The sequence below is a fragment of the Oncorhynchus masou genome, chromosome 28 (assembly GCF_036934945.1).
Source record: "Oncorhynchus masou masou isolate Uvic2021 chromosome 28, UVic_Omas_1.1, whole genome shotgun sequence".
NCBI lineage: Eukaryota > Metazoa > Chordata > Actinopteri > Salmoniformes > Salmonidae > Oncorhynchus > Oncorhynchus masou.
The window spans coordinates 12,943,489-12,959,937 of record NC_088239.1 but is presented as its reverse complement, the minus strand read 5'-3'; the positions used below and the strand labels follow the sequence as shown (position 1 = coordinate 12,959,937).

The window sequence follows — 16,449 nt, the reverse complement described above, 5'->3', positions numbered from 1 at the left end:
TATCGGCCGATTCCGATATGTTCACCGATTTATATCGTTCATCCCTAAAATAGATGATTGGTGAGTTGCAGCTGTCAGTGAGAAGTCAAAATGCAACCGGTGCGCCTCTCCGGAGGCCTCCTCCAGTTTAGATGGACATCATATTCTGTTTGTGTCTCCCCTTCTCATAGGCCTATTACATGGACAACGTAGTTTTTATTGGTCTTTTGTCCGTGTCAGCAGAGTAGGTTCCCCTGTCATTTGTTGTTAAAAAAGATTCTGCTCATGTCTTCTGTCATATACAGGGCATGCGGGAAGTATTCAGACCCCTTGACTTTTTCTACATTTTGTTACGTTACAGCCTTATTCTACAATGGATAATTTAATTTTTTCCTTTCTCATCAATCTACACCAGGTATTGCCCCCAATGGTACGCGCAATGCCGTCGGGGGTACGCCAAATAAAAATGTGATTCATATTAAAATATATATTCTTTTTCCATCACATTTTCAAACAGTCCATTTATATTTACCAACGGGGGCTATACATTTGGGTGAGTTAGTTTTCTCGCCTGAGTAGCCTCGTTTCGATGCCAAAAATAAAATTTAACCATCAAGTGTTCAGCGATATAACAACACATTGTCAAATACAGGTAGTCGAGTCAAATAATTAACATCCAATCACATTAACCGCTAATCTCTTGCGTGAATTCCACTAACGGTCCGTATGTAGCCAAATGCAGCTGCTGCTCACGTTGGTATCTGTACTGATGCAAGCAGTTGCTCACGTTGGTATCTGTACTGATGGAGCAAAAGCCGTGACAGGGAGACATAGTGGAGTGGTAACGCGTGTGCAAGCAGTTGCTCACGACGCCACTTGGGTCCACTGCAGCATCCACCAAGAGGCTCTTGCTGCCAAGGGAATGCCTGACAGCTTGAAATACATTTTGGACACTACAGTGAAAATGGTTCACATTGTTAAAGCAAGTTCCCTGAACTCTCATGTATTTTCTGCATTATGCAATGATATGGGCAGTGACCATGTAACGCTTTTACAACATGCAGAAGTGTGCTGGTTATCAAGGGGCAAAGTATTGACATGTTTTTTGAGTTGAGAGACGAGCTTAAACTTTTCTTTACTGACCAAAATGTTCACTTGTCTGACAGCTTGCATGTTGATGAATTTCTCACATGACTGGCCTATCTGGGTGATGTTTTTCCTCGCCCGAATGATCTGAATCTAGGATTACAGGGACTCTCCAACTATATTCAATGTGCGGGACGCAATTGAGACTAGGATTAAGAAGTTGGAGCTCTTTTCTGTCTGCATTAACAAGAACAACACGCAGGTCTTTCCATCATTGTAGGATTTTTTGTGTGCAAATGAACTCAAGCTAGAATAAGATATAGCGAAGCACCTGAGTGAGTTGGGTTTGCAATTACGCAGGTACTTTCTGAAATGGATGGCACGAACAGCTGGATTCATTATCCCGATATCTGAACAAGAGAGCCTCAAAATTGCAACATGCAGTTCTGTGAAATTGGAATTCAATCAGAAGCCACTGCCAGATTTCTGGATTGGGCTGCGCTCAGAGTATCATGCCTTGGCAAATCACGCTCTTAAAACACTGATGCCCTTTGCAACCACGTACCGATGTGAGAGTGGGTTCTCAGCCCTCACTAGCATAACTAAATACAGGCACAGACTGTGTGGGAAATGATTTAAGACTGAGACTCTCTCCCAATACAACCCAACATTGCAGAGTTATGTGCATCCTTTCAAGCACACCCTTCTCATGAACCTGTGGTGAGTTATTCACAATTTTCGATGAATAAATAAGGTTTTATATGTAAGATGGTTAAATAAAGAGCAAGATTATAGATTATTATTATTTGTGCCCTGATCCGATAAGAGCTCTTTGTCACTTCCCAACGAGCCGGGTTGTGACAAAAACTCACACTCATTCTTATGTTTAATTAATGTATTGTATAGTGTGGGTGTAGCAGGCTTACAATGATGGCAAAAAACAACATTTGAGAGTGGGCTCGTGGAGTACGCAGGTGGAGGTTGAATGTTTGGACTATAAAAAGTTTGGGAACCACTGATCTACACAGAATAGCCCATAGTAACAGAGCAAAAACAGGTTTGTAGAAATGTTTACATATTTATTAACATTTTGAAAACATAAATACCTTATTTACATAAGTATCCAGACCCTTTGCTATGACACTCGAAATTGAGCTCAGGTGCATCCTGTTTCCAGTGTTCATCCTTGAGATGTTTCTTCAACTTGATTGGAGTACACCTGTCACATAATCAATTGATTGATTGATTTGGAAAGGCACACACCACTCTATTTAAGGTCCCACAGTTGACTGCATGTCCGGGCAAAAACTAAGACATGAGGTCGGAGGAATTGTCCGTAGAGCTCCGAGGCAGGGTTGTGTCAAGGTACAGATCTAGGGAAGGGTACCAAAAAATGTCTGCAGCATTGAAGGTCCCTAAGAACACAGTGGCCTTCATCATTCTTAAATGGAAGAAGTTTTGAACCTAGAGCTGGCCACGCAGCCAAACTGAGCAAATAGGGAGAAGGACCTTGGTCAGGGAGGTGACCAAAGAACCCAATGGTCACTCGGACAGAGCTCCAGAGTTCATCTGTGGAGATGGGAGAACCATCTCAGCAGCACTCCATCAATCAGACCTTTATGGTAGAGTGACCAGACGGAAGCCGTTCCTCAGTAAAAGGCATATGACTGCCTGCTTGGAGTTTGCCAAAAGGCACCTAAAGACTCTCAGACCATGAGAAACAAGATTATCTTGTCTGATGAAACCAAGATTGTACTCTCTGCCCTGAATGCCAAGTGTTATGTTTGGAAGAAACCTGGCAACATCCCTATGGTGAAGCATGGTGGTGGCAGCCTCATGCTTTGGGCATGTTTTTCAGTGGTAGGGACTGGGAGACTAGTCAGGATCCAGGAAAAGATGAACGCAGCAAAGTACAGAGAGATCCTTGATGGAAACCTTCAGAGCGATCAGGATTTCAGACTGGGGGCGAAGGTTCACCTTCCAACAGGACAACGACCCTAAGCACACAGCCAAGACAACTCAGGAGTGTTTTCTTGACAAAGTCTCTGAATGTCACTGAGTGGCCCAGCCAGAGCCCGGACTTGAACCCGATTGAACATCTCTGGAGAGACCTGAAAATAGCTGTGCAGCAACGCTCCTCATCCAACCTGACAGAGCTTGAGAGGGTCTGCAGAGAAGAATGGGAGAAACTCCCCAAATACAGATGTGTCAAGCTTGTAGCGTCATACCCAATAAGACTCGAGGCTGTAATCACTACCAAAGGTGCTTCAACAAAGTACTGAATACTTGTGTAAATGTGATATTTACGGTTTTATTTTTAATACATTTGCAAAAATTTATAGAAACACATTTTTGCTTTGTCATTAAGGGGTATTGTGTGAAGATTGATGAGAAAAAACAACTATTTAATCCATTTTAGAAAAAGACTATAAAGTAACAGAATGTGGAAATATTGAAGGGATCTGAATTCTTTCCGAAGGCACTGTAAAGTGTAGTAGAATGAAATTTTCATTATTTTCATGGTTTTCATTATTTTCAAAGAAATAAGAAACATATCTCATAAAAATACTAATTTAAAATCAGATGTATAGTCACATACACTGGATAAGTGCAGTGAGATGTGTTGTTTTACATGGTCGGCCATAGTAGTATGGCACCTCTGGAACAAATTAGTGGTAAGTGCCTTGCTCCAGGGCAGGCACATTGACTGATTTTTCACCTTGTCGGCTTGGGTATTCGAACCAGCGACCTTTCGGTTACTGGCCCACCGCTAGGCTACCTGCCGTGTCCTCTACACTCATTGAATCCTTCACTTCTATGTTCTGTTAATATGAATTTCCATAATCAGAATGTTATTTCTGTCATTCTGAGCACCGTGGGTAGACGCTCTAATCAGGTTACGCACCCAATGCATGTGGGTCCGGTTTATTTCTCAAATGACCGGTCAAATGTCCAGCGCCACATTTTCATAACGGAAACCCCGGTGTGTCTGTGTGCACGCATGTGTCTGTGCGCATGTGTCTGTGTGCACGTGTGTGTCTGTGTGCACGTGTGTGTCTGTGCACGCGTGTGTCTGTGTGCACGTGAGTGTCTGTGCACGCGTGTGTCTGTGTGCACGTGTGTGTCTGTGCACGCGTGTGTCTGTGTGCACGTGTGTGTCTGTGCACGCATGTGTCTGTGTGCACGCATGTGTCTGTGCACGCATGTGTCTGTGTGCACGCATGTGTCTGTGTGCACGCAAGTGTCTGTGTGCACGCATGTGTCTGTGGGGGGGCTCTGGGGTGTTTTATAGCCCTGTTTTATTGTCCCCTGCCAAATTCTTGGAAGGACTTCAAAACAACAACATCACCCTGACACCCCCCCATATCCTCCTCCCCCTTGTCCCCTGGGGAGGTCAAAGGCAGGTCAGGGGTTCAACTGTAAGTTGAAGCATGTTGTTGTTCCTGGAATAGAGGGAACAGAGGGAGGAAGGATGGATTCACCACTATCTGACCTCTCATTCAACTGGCTCTTTCCTGCTCTAGTTACGCCGCTCCACACATGGATTGAAATTGAAGGGGATTTTGTGTATAGCTGCCCTTTGGGCCCAAGTGGTGGGTGTTTTGAATAAGTTATGTGTGTCCTGAGGTTTACTGTGTGTGTGTGTGTGTGTGTGTGTGTGTGTGTAGGTTGGGCCCATGTGGTGTGTGCCCTTTACATCCCTGAAGTGGAGTTTGCTAACGTCTCCACCATGGAACCCATCGTACTGCAGTCTGTCCCCCACGATCGCTACAACAAGGTACACACACACACACACACACACACACACACACACACACACACACACACACTCACACTCACACTCACACTCACACTCACACTCACACTCACACACACTTCACTTCACTCTGTCCCTACATTTCTGAGTGTGTGACTGGATGTGCTTTCTCATGCGTGTGTGTAGACGTGTTATATCTGTGAAGACCAGGGCAGAGAGAGTAAAGCTGCCACCGGAGCCTGCATGACCTGCAACAAACATGGCTGCCGACAAGCCTTCCACGTCACATGGTGAGCGAGCCCCTTTCAAATACCTATGGCTTTATTAAGACATGTTCACATTGTGAGCCACATTAAAATATCTAAAACTTTATTAACACAGCAAAAAATAGACCACTGTCCATCTGTTAACATAGTAAATACATCTGTCTGTCTTTAGTCTCTCCATTTTTTGACACATATCTCTGTCCCCTTCTCTGTCTTGACACTTCCTCCCTCTCCTCTCCTCAGTGCTCAGTTTGCTGGGTTGTTGTGTGAGGAGCAGGGGTCGGACGCAGACAACGTCAAATACTGTGGCTACTGCAAGTACCACTACAGCAAACTGGTAAGATCTCTTTCTCCCTCTTTCTCTCTTTCTTTCTCTTTTTCTCCCTTTCTTTCTTACTATAGGAATGCCTCTCACCTCAGAAACCTGGAATCTAGTTTTGTTTGAATAGACCTCTCACATTCTTGCTTCCTCTGTCTGAGCTTTGTGAAGGCCCACACTTCCCCAATACACACACACACACACACACACACACACACACACACACACACACACACACACACACACACACACACACACACACACACCTCTCATTTCTTGAATGACTTGGCACTCTCTCCTCTGCCAATTACAACTGCTGAAAGTGGAGCCATCCGTTAATCTCCACCCCCTCTAGCTCCTCTCTCACTCTTTAATTTTTCTCTTCCTCCCTCCTTTCCTTCTCGCTCTCTTCCTCCCTCCTTCCCTTCTCACTCTCTTCCTCCCTCCTTCCCTTCTCGCTCTCTTCCTCCCTCCTTCCCTTCTCGCTCTCTTCCTCCCTCCTTCCCTTCTCGCTCTCTTCCTCCCTCCTTCCCTTCTCGCTCCCTCCCTCCCTCCCTCCCTCCCTCCTTCCCTTCTCGCTCTCTCCCCCACCCCCATCCCTCTCCCCCTCCATCAACCCCATCTAATCTCATTGACAAATCAGCAGTGCCTCCCAGGCCCTTTGTCCCCTTCACCCTCTACCCCCCCTGCCCCCTGTATGCTAAGCCCAGGCCGGGTGCAGCGGTTTGGGTTACAGCGGCAGAGCGAGGTCTCTAGGGTCTGGAGCTCCACTCTGACACTGGACCTCTGCACCGGACGACAGCCCCAGTCCACAGGGCTTCCTCTCTGGCTGTCTGGGGCTGGGAGAGTGGAAGGGGTGGAGGGTGAGGGGTACTGGGGTTAGGGTTACAAGTGGGTAAAGAGATGCTTACCAATTCACATTTGTACACACCACTCCACACAGACACACAATAAATGCTTTCACTCACACACCCATACACTCTCTCTCTTTCCCTCTCTTCTCTCCCTTTCACTCACACACCCATACACTCTCTCTCTTTCCCTCTCCTCTCTCCCTTTCACTCACACACCCATACACTCTCTCTCTTTCCCTCTCTTCTCTCCCTTTCACTCACACACCCACACACTCTCTCTCTTTCCCTCTCTTCTCTCCCTTTCACTCACACACCCATACACTCTCTCTCTTTCCCTCTCCTCTCTCCCTTTCACTCACACACCCATACACTCTCTCTCTTTCCCTCTCTTCTCTCCCTTTCACTCACACACCCATACACTCTCTCTCTTTCCCTCTCCTCTCTCCCTTTCACTCACACACCCATACACTCTCTCTCTTTCCCTCTCTTCTCTCCCTTTCACTCACACACCCACACACTCTCTTCCCTCTTTCTCCTCTCTTCTCTCCCTTTCACTCACACACCCTCACACACCCTACACTCTCTCTTTCCCTCTCTTCTCTCCCTTTCACTCACACACCCATACACTCTCTCTCTTTCCCTCTCTTCTCTCCCTTTCACTCACACACCCACACACTCTCTCTCTTTCCCTCTCTTCTCTCCCTTTCACTCACACACCCATACACTCTCTCTCTTTCCCTCTCTTCTCTCCCTTTCACTCACACACCCATACACTCTCTCTCTTTCCCTCTCTTCTCTCCCTTTCACTCACACACCCATACACTCTCTTTCCCTCTCTTCTCTCCCTTTCACTCACACACCCATACACTCTCTCTCTTTCCCTCTCTTCTCTCCCTTTCACTCACACACCCATACACTCTCTCTCTTTCCCTCTCTCTTCTCTCCCTTTCACTCACACACCCATACACTCTCTCTCTTTCCTCTCTCTCTTTCCCTCTCTTCTCTCCCTTTCACTCACACACCCATACACTCTCTCTCTTTCCCTCTCTTCTCTCCCTTTCACTCACACACCCATACACTCTCTCTCTTTCCCTCTCTTCTCTCCCTTTCACTCACACACCCATACACTCTCTCTCTTTCCCTCTCTTCTCTCCCTTTCACTCACACACCCACACACTCTCTCTCTTTCCCTCTCTTCTCTCCCTTTCACTCACACACCCATACACTCTCTCTCTTTCCCTCTCTTCTCTCCCTTTCACTCACACACCCATACACTCTCTCTCTTTCCCTCTCTTCTCTCCCTTTCACTCACACACCCATACACTCTCTCTCTTTCCCTCTCTTCTCTCCCTAGCACTCACACACCCACACTCTCTCTCTTTCCCTCTCTTCTCTCCCTTTCACTCACACACCCTACACTCTCTCTCTTTCCCTCTCTTCTCTCCCTTTCACTCACACACCCACACACTCTCTCTCTTTCCCTCTCTTCTCTCCCTTTCACTCACACACCCATACACTCTCTCTCTTTCCCTCTCTTCTCTCCCTCTCAGGGCTCTTTGGAGTGAGAGCCCCGGCCGTGTCACAGATTTTGTGCTCCACCCCTACCATCCATCAAGGGGAAAAATACACACACACAAAGTGGGGGTAGGATTCTGACTGAAGCATTGGGGTTTAAATGGGGGTGGGTAGCATTAGATCAAGCAATGGCTTTACATTATTTAGTGTCCTTTGCGCGTGCGCGCACACACACACACACACACACACACACACACACACACACACACACACACACACACACACACACACACACACACACACACACACACAGTGATGACATTTTATGATGTTAACAAATGCTTATAGTTCTATTGATCCTGTGTAATGGCTTTGTATGGTGGGGTCTGATATAATTAGTCTGGTACAGACTAGAGGAGAAGAGAAACACATGAGAAGGAATCAATGACAGACAAGCCAATGTTGGTAGCAGAATGGATTTCACAAGACGCCACATGGGTTGATGAATGTCATGCTCGGAACATGTGACATTTACAGGTCTTGTCGTGACATTGTGTTGTTTTTACATGAATAATCCTCTTTGTGGTCAATGGGGTCATAGATAATGATGTTCTCTTACAGTAGACAAGAAAGGGCTCAGCGTTTGTTTTCCCTCAATAGATTGGTGGTAAATCTAGTCAACTTGAAATAGTCTGCGGTTGGTATATTGTGCCTGGGACATGTAGAGGAGGGGAAGGGTCCTTTCAGTGTGTGTGTACATTTTAGGGCTGGCACAGTTATCTTATTATGGATGAACACCGCCATGAAGATTAAATGAAATAACCGTAAAACAAAATGGTTTTTTTGGGGGGGGTACGACTAACAACTGACTGAAGACAGGACGGCTGGGTCTGTTTCTTTAGTAACATGGACTCTTAACAACGTGCTGAAACAAGCAAGGTGTTGCAGCGAATTAGTCTTCGGTTGCCTAGGCAACCCCCCCCCCCCCCCTGCAGCAGCACACGTTCTATATGAATAGAACGGGGTTGGAACCTCTAACCCTGGCAATGTGACTGGTAAACTCACGGGTACACTCGCAATGGCTGCCTGCTATTGTGATGCATTCATTTCCATGGTAGTGTAGAATGTTCATTCTATGTATGTTAACTGATATAATATGGCTCATGCAATGTAGTGCTGTCCTAGACCCCCAAAACATCTCGGTCTACCAAGAGTCGTCTGTTCTTTCGACCAATCGGCTGGTCGAAATGTTAAAACGTGAGTTTTTCCATATATAGACACACCCTATGCGTTAATATTTGTTTTCCTATATGTAGGCTACTGAGCTTATCTGACGCTTTAAGCACACTGTGATTAAATATTTAAGACACACGAATGACTCAAGAGGGAGCCAGAGAAAAAACCTCTTCCCAAACCACCGCCTCCTGCTGCTTCTGGCCTTCGCAAATTGTGCCATTATGCTCCCGAGTCGCCAGTAACAGGCTACGCCAGGGGTCAGCAACCGGTTCCATTTGGAGACAATTTATCTTTCCATTTTCACCGATCCGCCGTGCCAGTTATGATTTTCATATGCACATTTTTGTGGAACAGTTTAATTTATTTTATAATAAAGCCTTCGTAGCTCAAAATCATTGTCATCTGATTTAATACAAAATTCTATCTCAATCAAAAATGATACAAATGTAAAAGTAAGTTCTATTGCCAACTATGTAAAAAATAGCCAACAAATAAAAACATTGCAGCCTGCGGTCAGAAAAGATCTTGATAACAATAAATCACGTTGGCTATAGCTTGGCCTGTCTGCAAGGCACTTCCAACGTTATATCAACTTGGTCCAGTCTGAAGCTGGTGCTAACAAACTTGCGACATTGTATAACATATTCTGGACCCTCAGTTTCCAGCTCCAGTGAGCTCCGGGCAGACACAGCTTTAGGCTATTTGTGCAAGGGATAAGAAGTAATCCAGTAGGCCTATTTTATGACGTTCCATCGGATCAGAGCATGACATTTTTCTCCCTTTCGCGCTGAGTGGTTATCGAGAGAGAGAGAGCTTGAAAGATTTTTCAAATGGGCTACATTGAGGAACAATTGTCTTTCTAAAAGTTTGTAAACACAGACCGTGTTACTTGCTGTTTGAGATGAAGAAACAATGACTGCCATCACTGAGTTGAATGGGCCCGTTTTCTTCACTTCATTTCTATGGCAGAAAACACAGTCAGGAGCAGAGGAGGAGAAAACGCAAGTACACTTTATTTTATGTTCTACTGGTTGTCACGGTGACCGCGGTCAATAACCGTCATTTTAAAATGCCACGACTGTCGTGGCCCTAGAGCAGGAATGGTTGATCTGGATGAGGACGGGAGCAACAGAAATATGAATGCATGGTGAGTGGCTCGTGGGTCTCTGTATCCATACCCACTCATGTAGTCAGTGCTGCCCTAAGTAATGGTTGTGTTTCCTGGTCCTCTGCCTGTTTAGTTAATTTATTCATAAGTAAAGCCTATATTTAGCTTTATTTATTTGGTCTTTATTTAGCTTAGGTCTTCTGTTCCTTTACCCTTTGTAGAGGATTTCTTCATTTATTTTTGTATTTAGATTTGATTTATTTATGTCGTCTATATTTAGCATGGGTCTACGTCAGTAACGCGTAGTTCCTCTATACCTTTAAGTGGGCGAGCATGGCGGGAGGTAATAGGGCTCACTGCTGTGATAAACCCTCTGACCAACGAGACCACAAGGTAAGAAACACCCAACATATCTCTACGTGACTGTGACGGACACAGCAACCATACGCCCTCTCTGAGCAGATATATATATACACACACACCCACAGACACTGCAGACAGAGGGAACAACACACAGCAACCATACGCCCTCTCTGAGCAGATATATATATACACACACACCCACAGACACTGTAGACAGAGGGAACAACACACAGCAACCATACGCCCTCTCTGAGCAGATATATATATACACACACACCCACAGACACTGCAGACAGAGGGAACAACACACAGCAACCATACGCCCTCTCTGAGCAGATATATATATATATACACACACACACCCACAGACACTGCAGACAGAGGGAACAACACACAGCAACCATACGCCCTCTCTGAGCAGATATATATATATATATACACACACACCCACAGACACTGCAGACAGAGGGAACAACACACAGCAACCATACGCCCTCTCTGAGCAGATATATATATATATATACACACACACCCACAGACACTGCAGACAGAGGGAACAACACACAGCAACCATACGCCCTCTCTGAGCAGATATATATATATATATACACACACACCCACAGACACTGTAGACAGAGGGAACAACACACAGCAACCATACGCCCTCTCTGAGCAGATATATATATATATATATATACACACACACCCACAGACACTGCAGACAGAGGGAACAACACACAGCAACCATACGCCCTCTCTGAGCAGATATATATATATATATACACACACACACCCACAGACACTGTAGACAGAGGGAACAACACACAGCAACCATACGCCCTCTCTGAGCAGATATATATATATATATATATACACACACACCCACAGACACTGTAGACAGAGGGAACAACACACAGCAACCATACGCCCTCTCTGAGCAGATATATATATATATATATATATATACACACACACCCACAGACACTGCAGACAGAGGGAACAACACACAGCAACCATACGCCCTCTCTGAGCAGATATATATATATATATACACACACACACCCACAGACACTGTAGACAGAGGGAACAACACACAGCAACCATACGCCCTCTCTGAGCAGATATATATATATATATATATACACACACACCCACAGACACTGCAGACAGAGGGAACAACACACAGCAACCATACGCCCTCTCTGAGCAGATATATATATATATATACACACACACACCCACAGACACTGCAGACAGAGGGAACAACACACAGCAACCATACGCCCTCTCTGAGCAGATATATATATATACACACACACACCCACAGACACTGCAGACAGAGGGAACAACACACAGCAACCATACGCCCTCTCTGAGCAGATATATATATATACACACACACACCCACAGACACTGCAGACAGAGGGAACAACACACAGCAACCATACGCCCTCTCTGAGCAGATATATATATATATATACACACACACACCCACAGACACTGCAGACAGAGGGAACAACACACAGCAACCATACGCCCTCTCTGAGCAGATATATATATATATACATACACACACACACCCACAGACACTGCAGACAGAGGGAACAACACACAGCAACCATACGCCCTCTCTGAGCAGATATATATATATACACACACACACCCACAGACACTGTAGACAGAGGGAACAACACACAGCAAAGAATTAGAGACAGCTAAGGATAGGAATGCCGAGATGAGTTACTTGGCATGAGTGAGGTCATGTCCTTTGAATTGTTGTCAGGCACCAAGGATCTTGATCTCTAACCAACAACCGACACTTTATAAACCAGTCAGCGTTACCCCACCGACTACGCCACCACTGTGTGAGGTAGAGCGCCTTACACATGCATCCCTCCTCCCTCAGAGTTAGCATTGATCTAAGATGACAGTGTAGGTGTAATCTATGTCGTGGAACCGGAGCCAGTGTAGGTGTAATCTATGTTGTGGAACCGGAGCCAGTGTAGGTGTAATCTATGTCGTGGAACCGGAGCCAGTGTAGGTGTAATCTATGTTGTGGAACCGGAGCCAGTGTAGGTGTAATCTATGTCGTGGAATCGGAGCCAGTGTAGGTGTAATCTATGTAGTGGAACCCAAGCCAGTGTAGGTGTAATCTATGTAGTGGAACCCAAGCCAGTGTAGGTGTAATCTATGTTGTGGAACCGGAGCCAGTGTAGGTGTAATCTATGTAGTGGAACCCAAGCCAGTGTAGGTGTAATCTATGTAGTGGAACCCGAGCCAGTGTAGGTGTAATCTATGTAGTGGAACCCGAGCCAGTGTAGGTGGAATCTATGTAGTGGAACCCGAGCCAGTGTAGGTGTAATCTATGTAGTGGAACCCGAGCCAGTGTAGGTGGAATCTATGTAGTGGAACCCAAGCCAGTGTAGGTGTAATCTATGTAGTGGAACCCAAGCCAGTGTAGGTGTAATCTATGTTGTGGAACCGGAGCCAGTGTAGGCGTAATCTATGTAGTGGAACCCAAGCCAGTGTAGGTGTAATCTATGTAGTGGAACCCGAGCCAGTGTAGGTGTAATCTATGTAGTGGAACCCGAGCCAGTGTAGGTGTAATCTATGTAGTGGAACCCGAGCCAGTGTAGGTGTAATCTATGTAGTGGAACCCGAGCCAGTGTAGGTGGAATCTATGTAGTGGAACCCGAGCTTTCACCTATCCGACCCTGTAAGATCCCTCTTTTATTACTAGATGTAAATCAGTGAAGGGTGCACAGTAATATTGCAGCCTTGTACACAGTGGGGCGGCTTCCTGCTTACACAGATGAGTCCAGGTGTATGAACAGGTCCACAGTCATTGGCCATGCATCCTTTTTTTCATTATGACATCAGAGGAAGTCACACACTCATCAATCTGTTTTCCTCACCCGATTGGTCTACTCCTGGTTGCTCCACCCCATTGGATAAAAGTCCTGTGGTCTTCTGATTGGATAACGTGCCAGTAGTCATGCTTTTTGTATTTCAGTCGTAGTTAATTTTTAAAATTACATTATTTTTGTACTGCAAAAGAAAGTAATTGATTTTCTGAACTTGATCTTTTCGAGAGCTTGAGTTTTTAGCTGACATTCTCAATGACACCATGTACTAAGTGAGGTCATGAAGCATGCTCCTGGGCTACATGGTCAGTCAACTAGACTCATGAGTGAGACTATTACCAGGTTTTTTTTGGGGTGACACTTTTTTTGTAAAACAGTGATGAAATGTGTGTGTGCACATGCATGGAAAAAGCAGAGTTGGCACAGCTGTCTAGTTCCCCCAGTGTTTCCTTCTTTGCCCTGGCTTTTGTTACACAACCTGATTTGCATTAGCAAGAGGTCCCATAACCCTCTATCCTTAACCCCCCTCCCTCCACATTCCAGATGTGTGTGCCTACCTATTTCCAAACCCCCCAGCTAAATAACAATGAGGACTAAAAGCTTCTCCTTCCACCGGTCGCTCATATAGCCTGCAGGACACACACACACACACCGGTCGCTCAGAGAGCCTGCAGGAAACACACACACACACCGGTCGCTCATATAGCCTGCAGGAAACACACACACACGCCAGCTGGTCAGAGAGCCTGCAGGAAACACACACACACCAGTTGGTCAGAGAGCCTGCAGGAAACACACACACACCAGTTGGTCAGAGAGCCTGCAGGAAACACACACACACACACCAGTTGGTCAGAGAGCCTGCAGGAAACACACACACACCAGCTGGTCAGAGAGCCTGCAGGAAACACACACACACCAGCTGGTCAGAGAGCCTGCAGGAAACACACACACCAGTTGGTCAGAGAGCCTGCAGGAAACACACACACACCAGTTGGTCAGAGAGCCTGCAGGAAAACACACACACCAGTTGGTCAGAGAGCCTGCAGGAAACACACACACACCAGTTGGTCAGAGAGCCTGCAGGAAACACACACACACCAGCTGGTCAGAGAGCCTGCAGGAAACATACACACACCAGTTGGTCAGAGAGCCTGCAGGAAACACACACACACCAGCTGGTCAGAGAGCCTGCAGGAAACACACACACACCAGCTGGTCAGAGAGCCTGCAGGAAACACACACACACCAGCTGGTCAGAGAGCCTGCAGGAAACACACACACACCAGCTGGTCAGAGAGCCTGCAGGAAACACACACACACCAGCTGGTCAGAGAGCCTGCAGGAAACACACACACACCAGCTGGTCAGAGAGCCTGCAGGAAACACACACACACACCAGCTGGTCAGAGAGCCTGCAGGAAACACACACACACCAGCTGGTCAGAGAGCCTGCAGGAAACACACACACACCAGCTGGTCAGAGAGCCTGCAGGAAACACACACACACCAGCTGGTCAGAGAGCCTGCAGGAAACATACACACACCAGCTGGTCAGAGAGCCTGCAGGAAACACACACACACCAGCTGGTCAGAGAGCCTGCAGGAAACACACACACACCAGCTGGTCAGAGAGCCTGCAGGAAACTGCACATGGGAATTCTTGCCGGGTTGGTGAGGATTATTCCCCCCCCCCCCGCCCTCTTCTTCCTCCATGTCTCCTGCTCCGATGGGTGGGGAGCCTCTGTGTGTCAAGTGAAGTGGATATCGGAACATGTGTGGACATTCAACCCTCTCAGCCTAACTCTGTCCATCAACTGCTACCACTGGAATGTTATTGAGAAAGAACAAGGGAATCCACACAGGGCTCTACAGTGGGACCGTTTTACTTGCATATCTGCCAAAATATTTTACTGTGCGACCTGGAGTTTTAATGTAGGAGCTCCAGTGCGCCTAGAAAAATATCACCCAGGTGGTAATTGTTGCAAGGATTACTTCAATGTACCACAGCCCCTGAGCGCCATGGAGAAAACGTCTTGTTACACCAAATAGTTCTTGTTACACACACACGTGTAGTTAGCTACAATGTGCTACCAGCCTCGAAACACACTGGGAGATACAGGAAGTACTGGGAGATACAGGGAAGAGAAAGACAGGAGTAGAACAGAGGGATTGAGGAAGAGGGTTGGTGGAGAGAAAGACAGGAGTAGAACAAAGGGATTGAGGAAGAGGGTTGGTGGAGAGAAAGACAGGAGTAGAATAGAGGGATTGAGGAAGAGGGTTGGTGGAGAGAAAGACAGGAGTAGAACAGAGGGATTGAGGAAGAGAAAAGCGAACGATAGAGGGATGCTGGGAGGAGTGCCGATGGTTGTCATGGTGCTTCTGTGTGCCGGTAGCATGTTTGAATCTCAATGCCGTCTCAGAGAATCACTACATATTTTTCCACCTGCAGGTTGTGTGTGTGTGTGTGTGTGTGTGTGTGTGTGTGTGTGTGTGTGTGTGTGTGTGTGTGTGTGTGTGTGTGTGTGTGTGTGTGTGTGTGTGTGTGTGTGTGTGCGTGCGTGTGTGTGTGTGTGTGTGTGTGTGCACATGGACATGACTGCGGATGTGTGTGTGTGATCGAGGTGTTCGCTGAGAGTGTGCGGTGAGTGAGGGTGTGTGTAGGTCTGTGCAGGGGTGCCACGTTTCCTGGATTTTTACACAATCCAATGTCTTCTCCATTGAGAACAAAAAGTAAGCAAAAATGCCCACAGTCATCAAGCTAGGCAACTAATCATTATTAAATATGTTTCAGTGATTGATAAGACTGAACTAGATCAAAGGTAATTCAGTAATAAATATTGTTGCACCTTTAACCAATTGCCTAGCTAATGAACAACTGTTGAAAAAATACAGACTTTTGATTGTCTTTATTAAGACCTCCTCTATATCACATTTCAGCCACAACGACCAGCCAACCCGAGCCGCCTGCATGCACAACCCCCACCAGTCTAGTCAGTAACTGATCTCTCTCCCAACACAATTTCCTTCCCAGTTCACACCTTTAAAAAAATTATATATATATTTTTAAAGGAAAGGTTTGGAAACATAAACAAAACTTTA

General features: G+C 46.1%; 1 protein-coding gene across 7 annotated transcripts in view; it reads left to right on the top strand.

The window, feature by feature from the left end:
• Positions 1–16,449, top strand: part of LOC135517169 (protein AF-10-like) — an 89,836-nt gene that overhangs the window by 37,776 nt on the left and 35,611 nt on the right. For all 7 annotated transcript variants that reach the window (XM_064941233.1, XM_064941235.1, XM_064941231.1 and 4 more), the window contains 3 exons: positions 4,734–4,843; positions 5,009–5,112; positions 5,332–5,425. In XM_064941233.1, the coding sequence (XP_064797305.1) occupies positions 4,734–4,843; positions 5,009–5,112; positions 5,332–5,425 (308 nt within the window). The remainder of the gene's footprint in view (positions 1–4,733; positions 4,844–5,008; positions 5,113–5,331; positions 5,426–16,449) is intronic.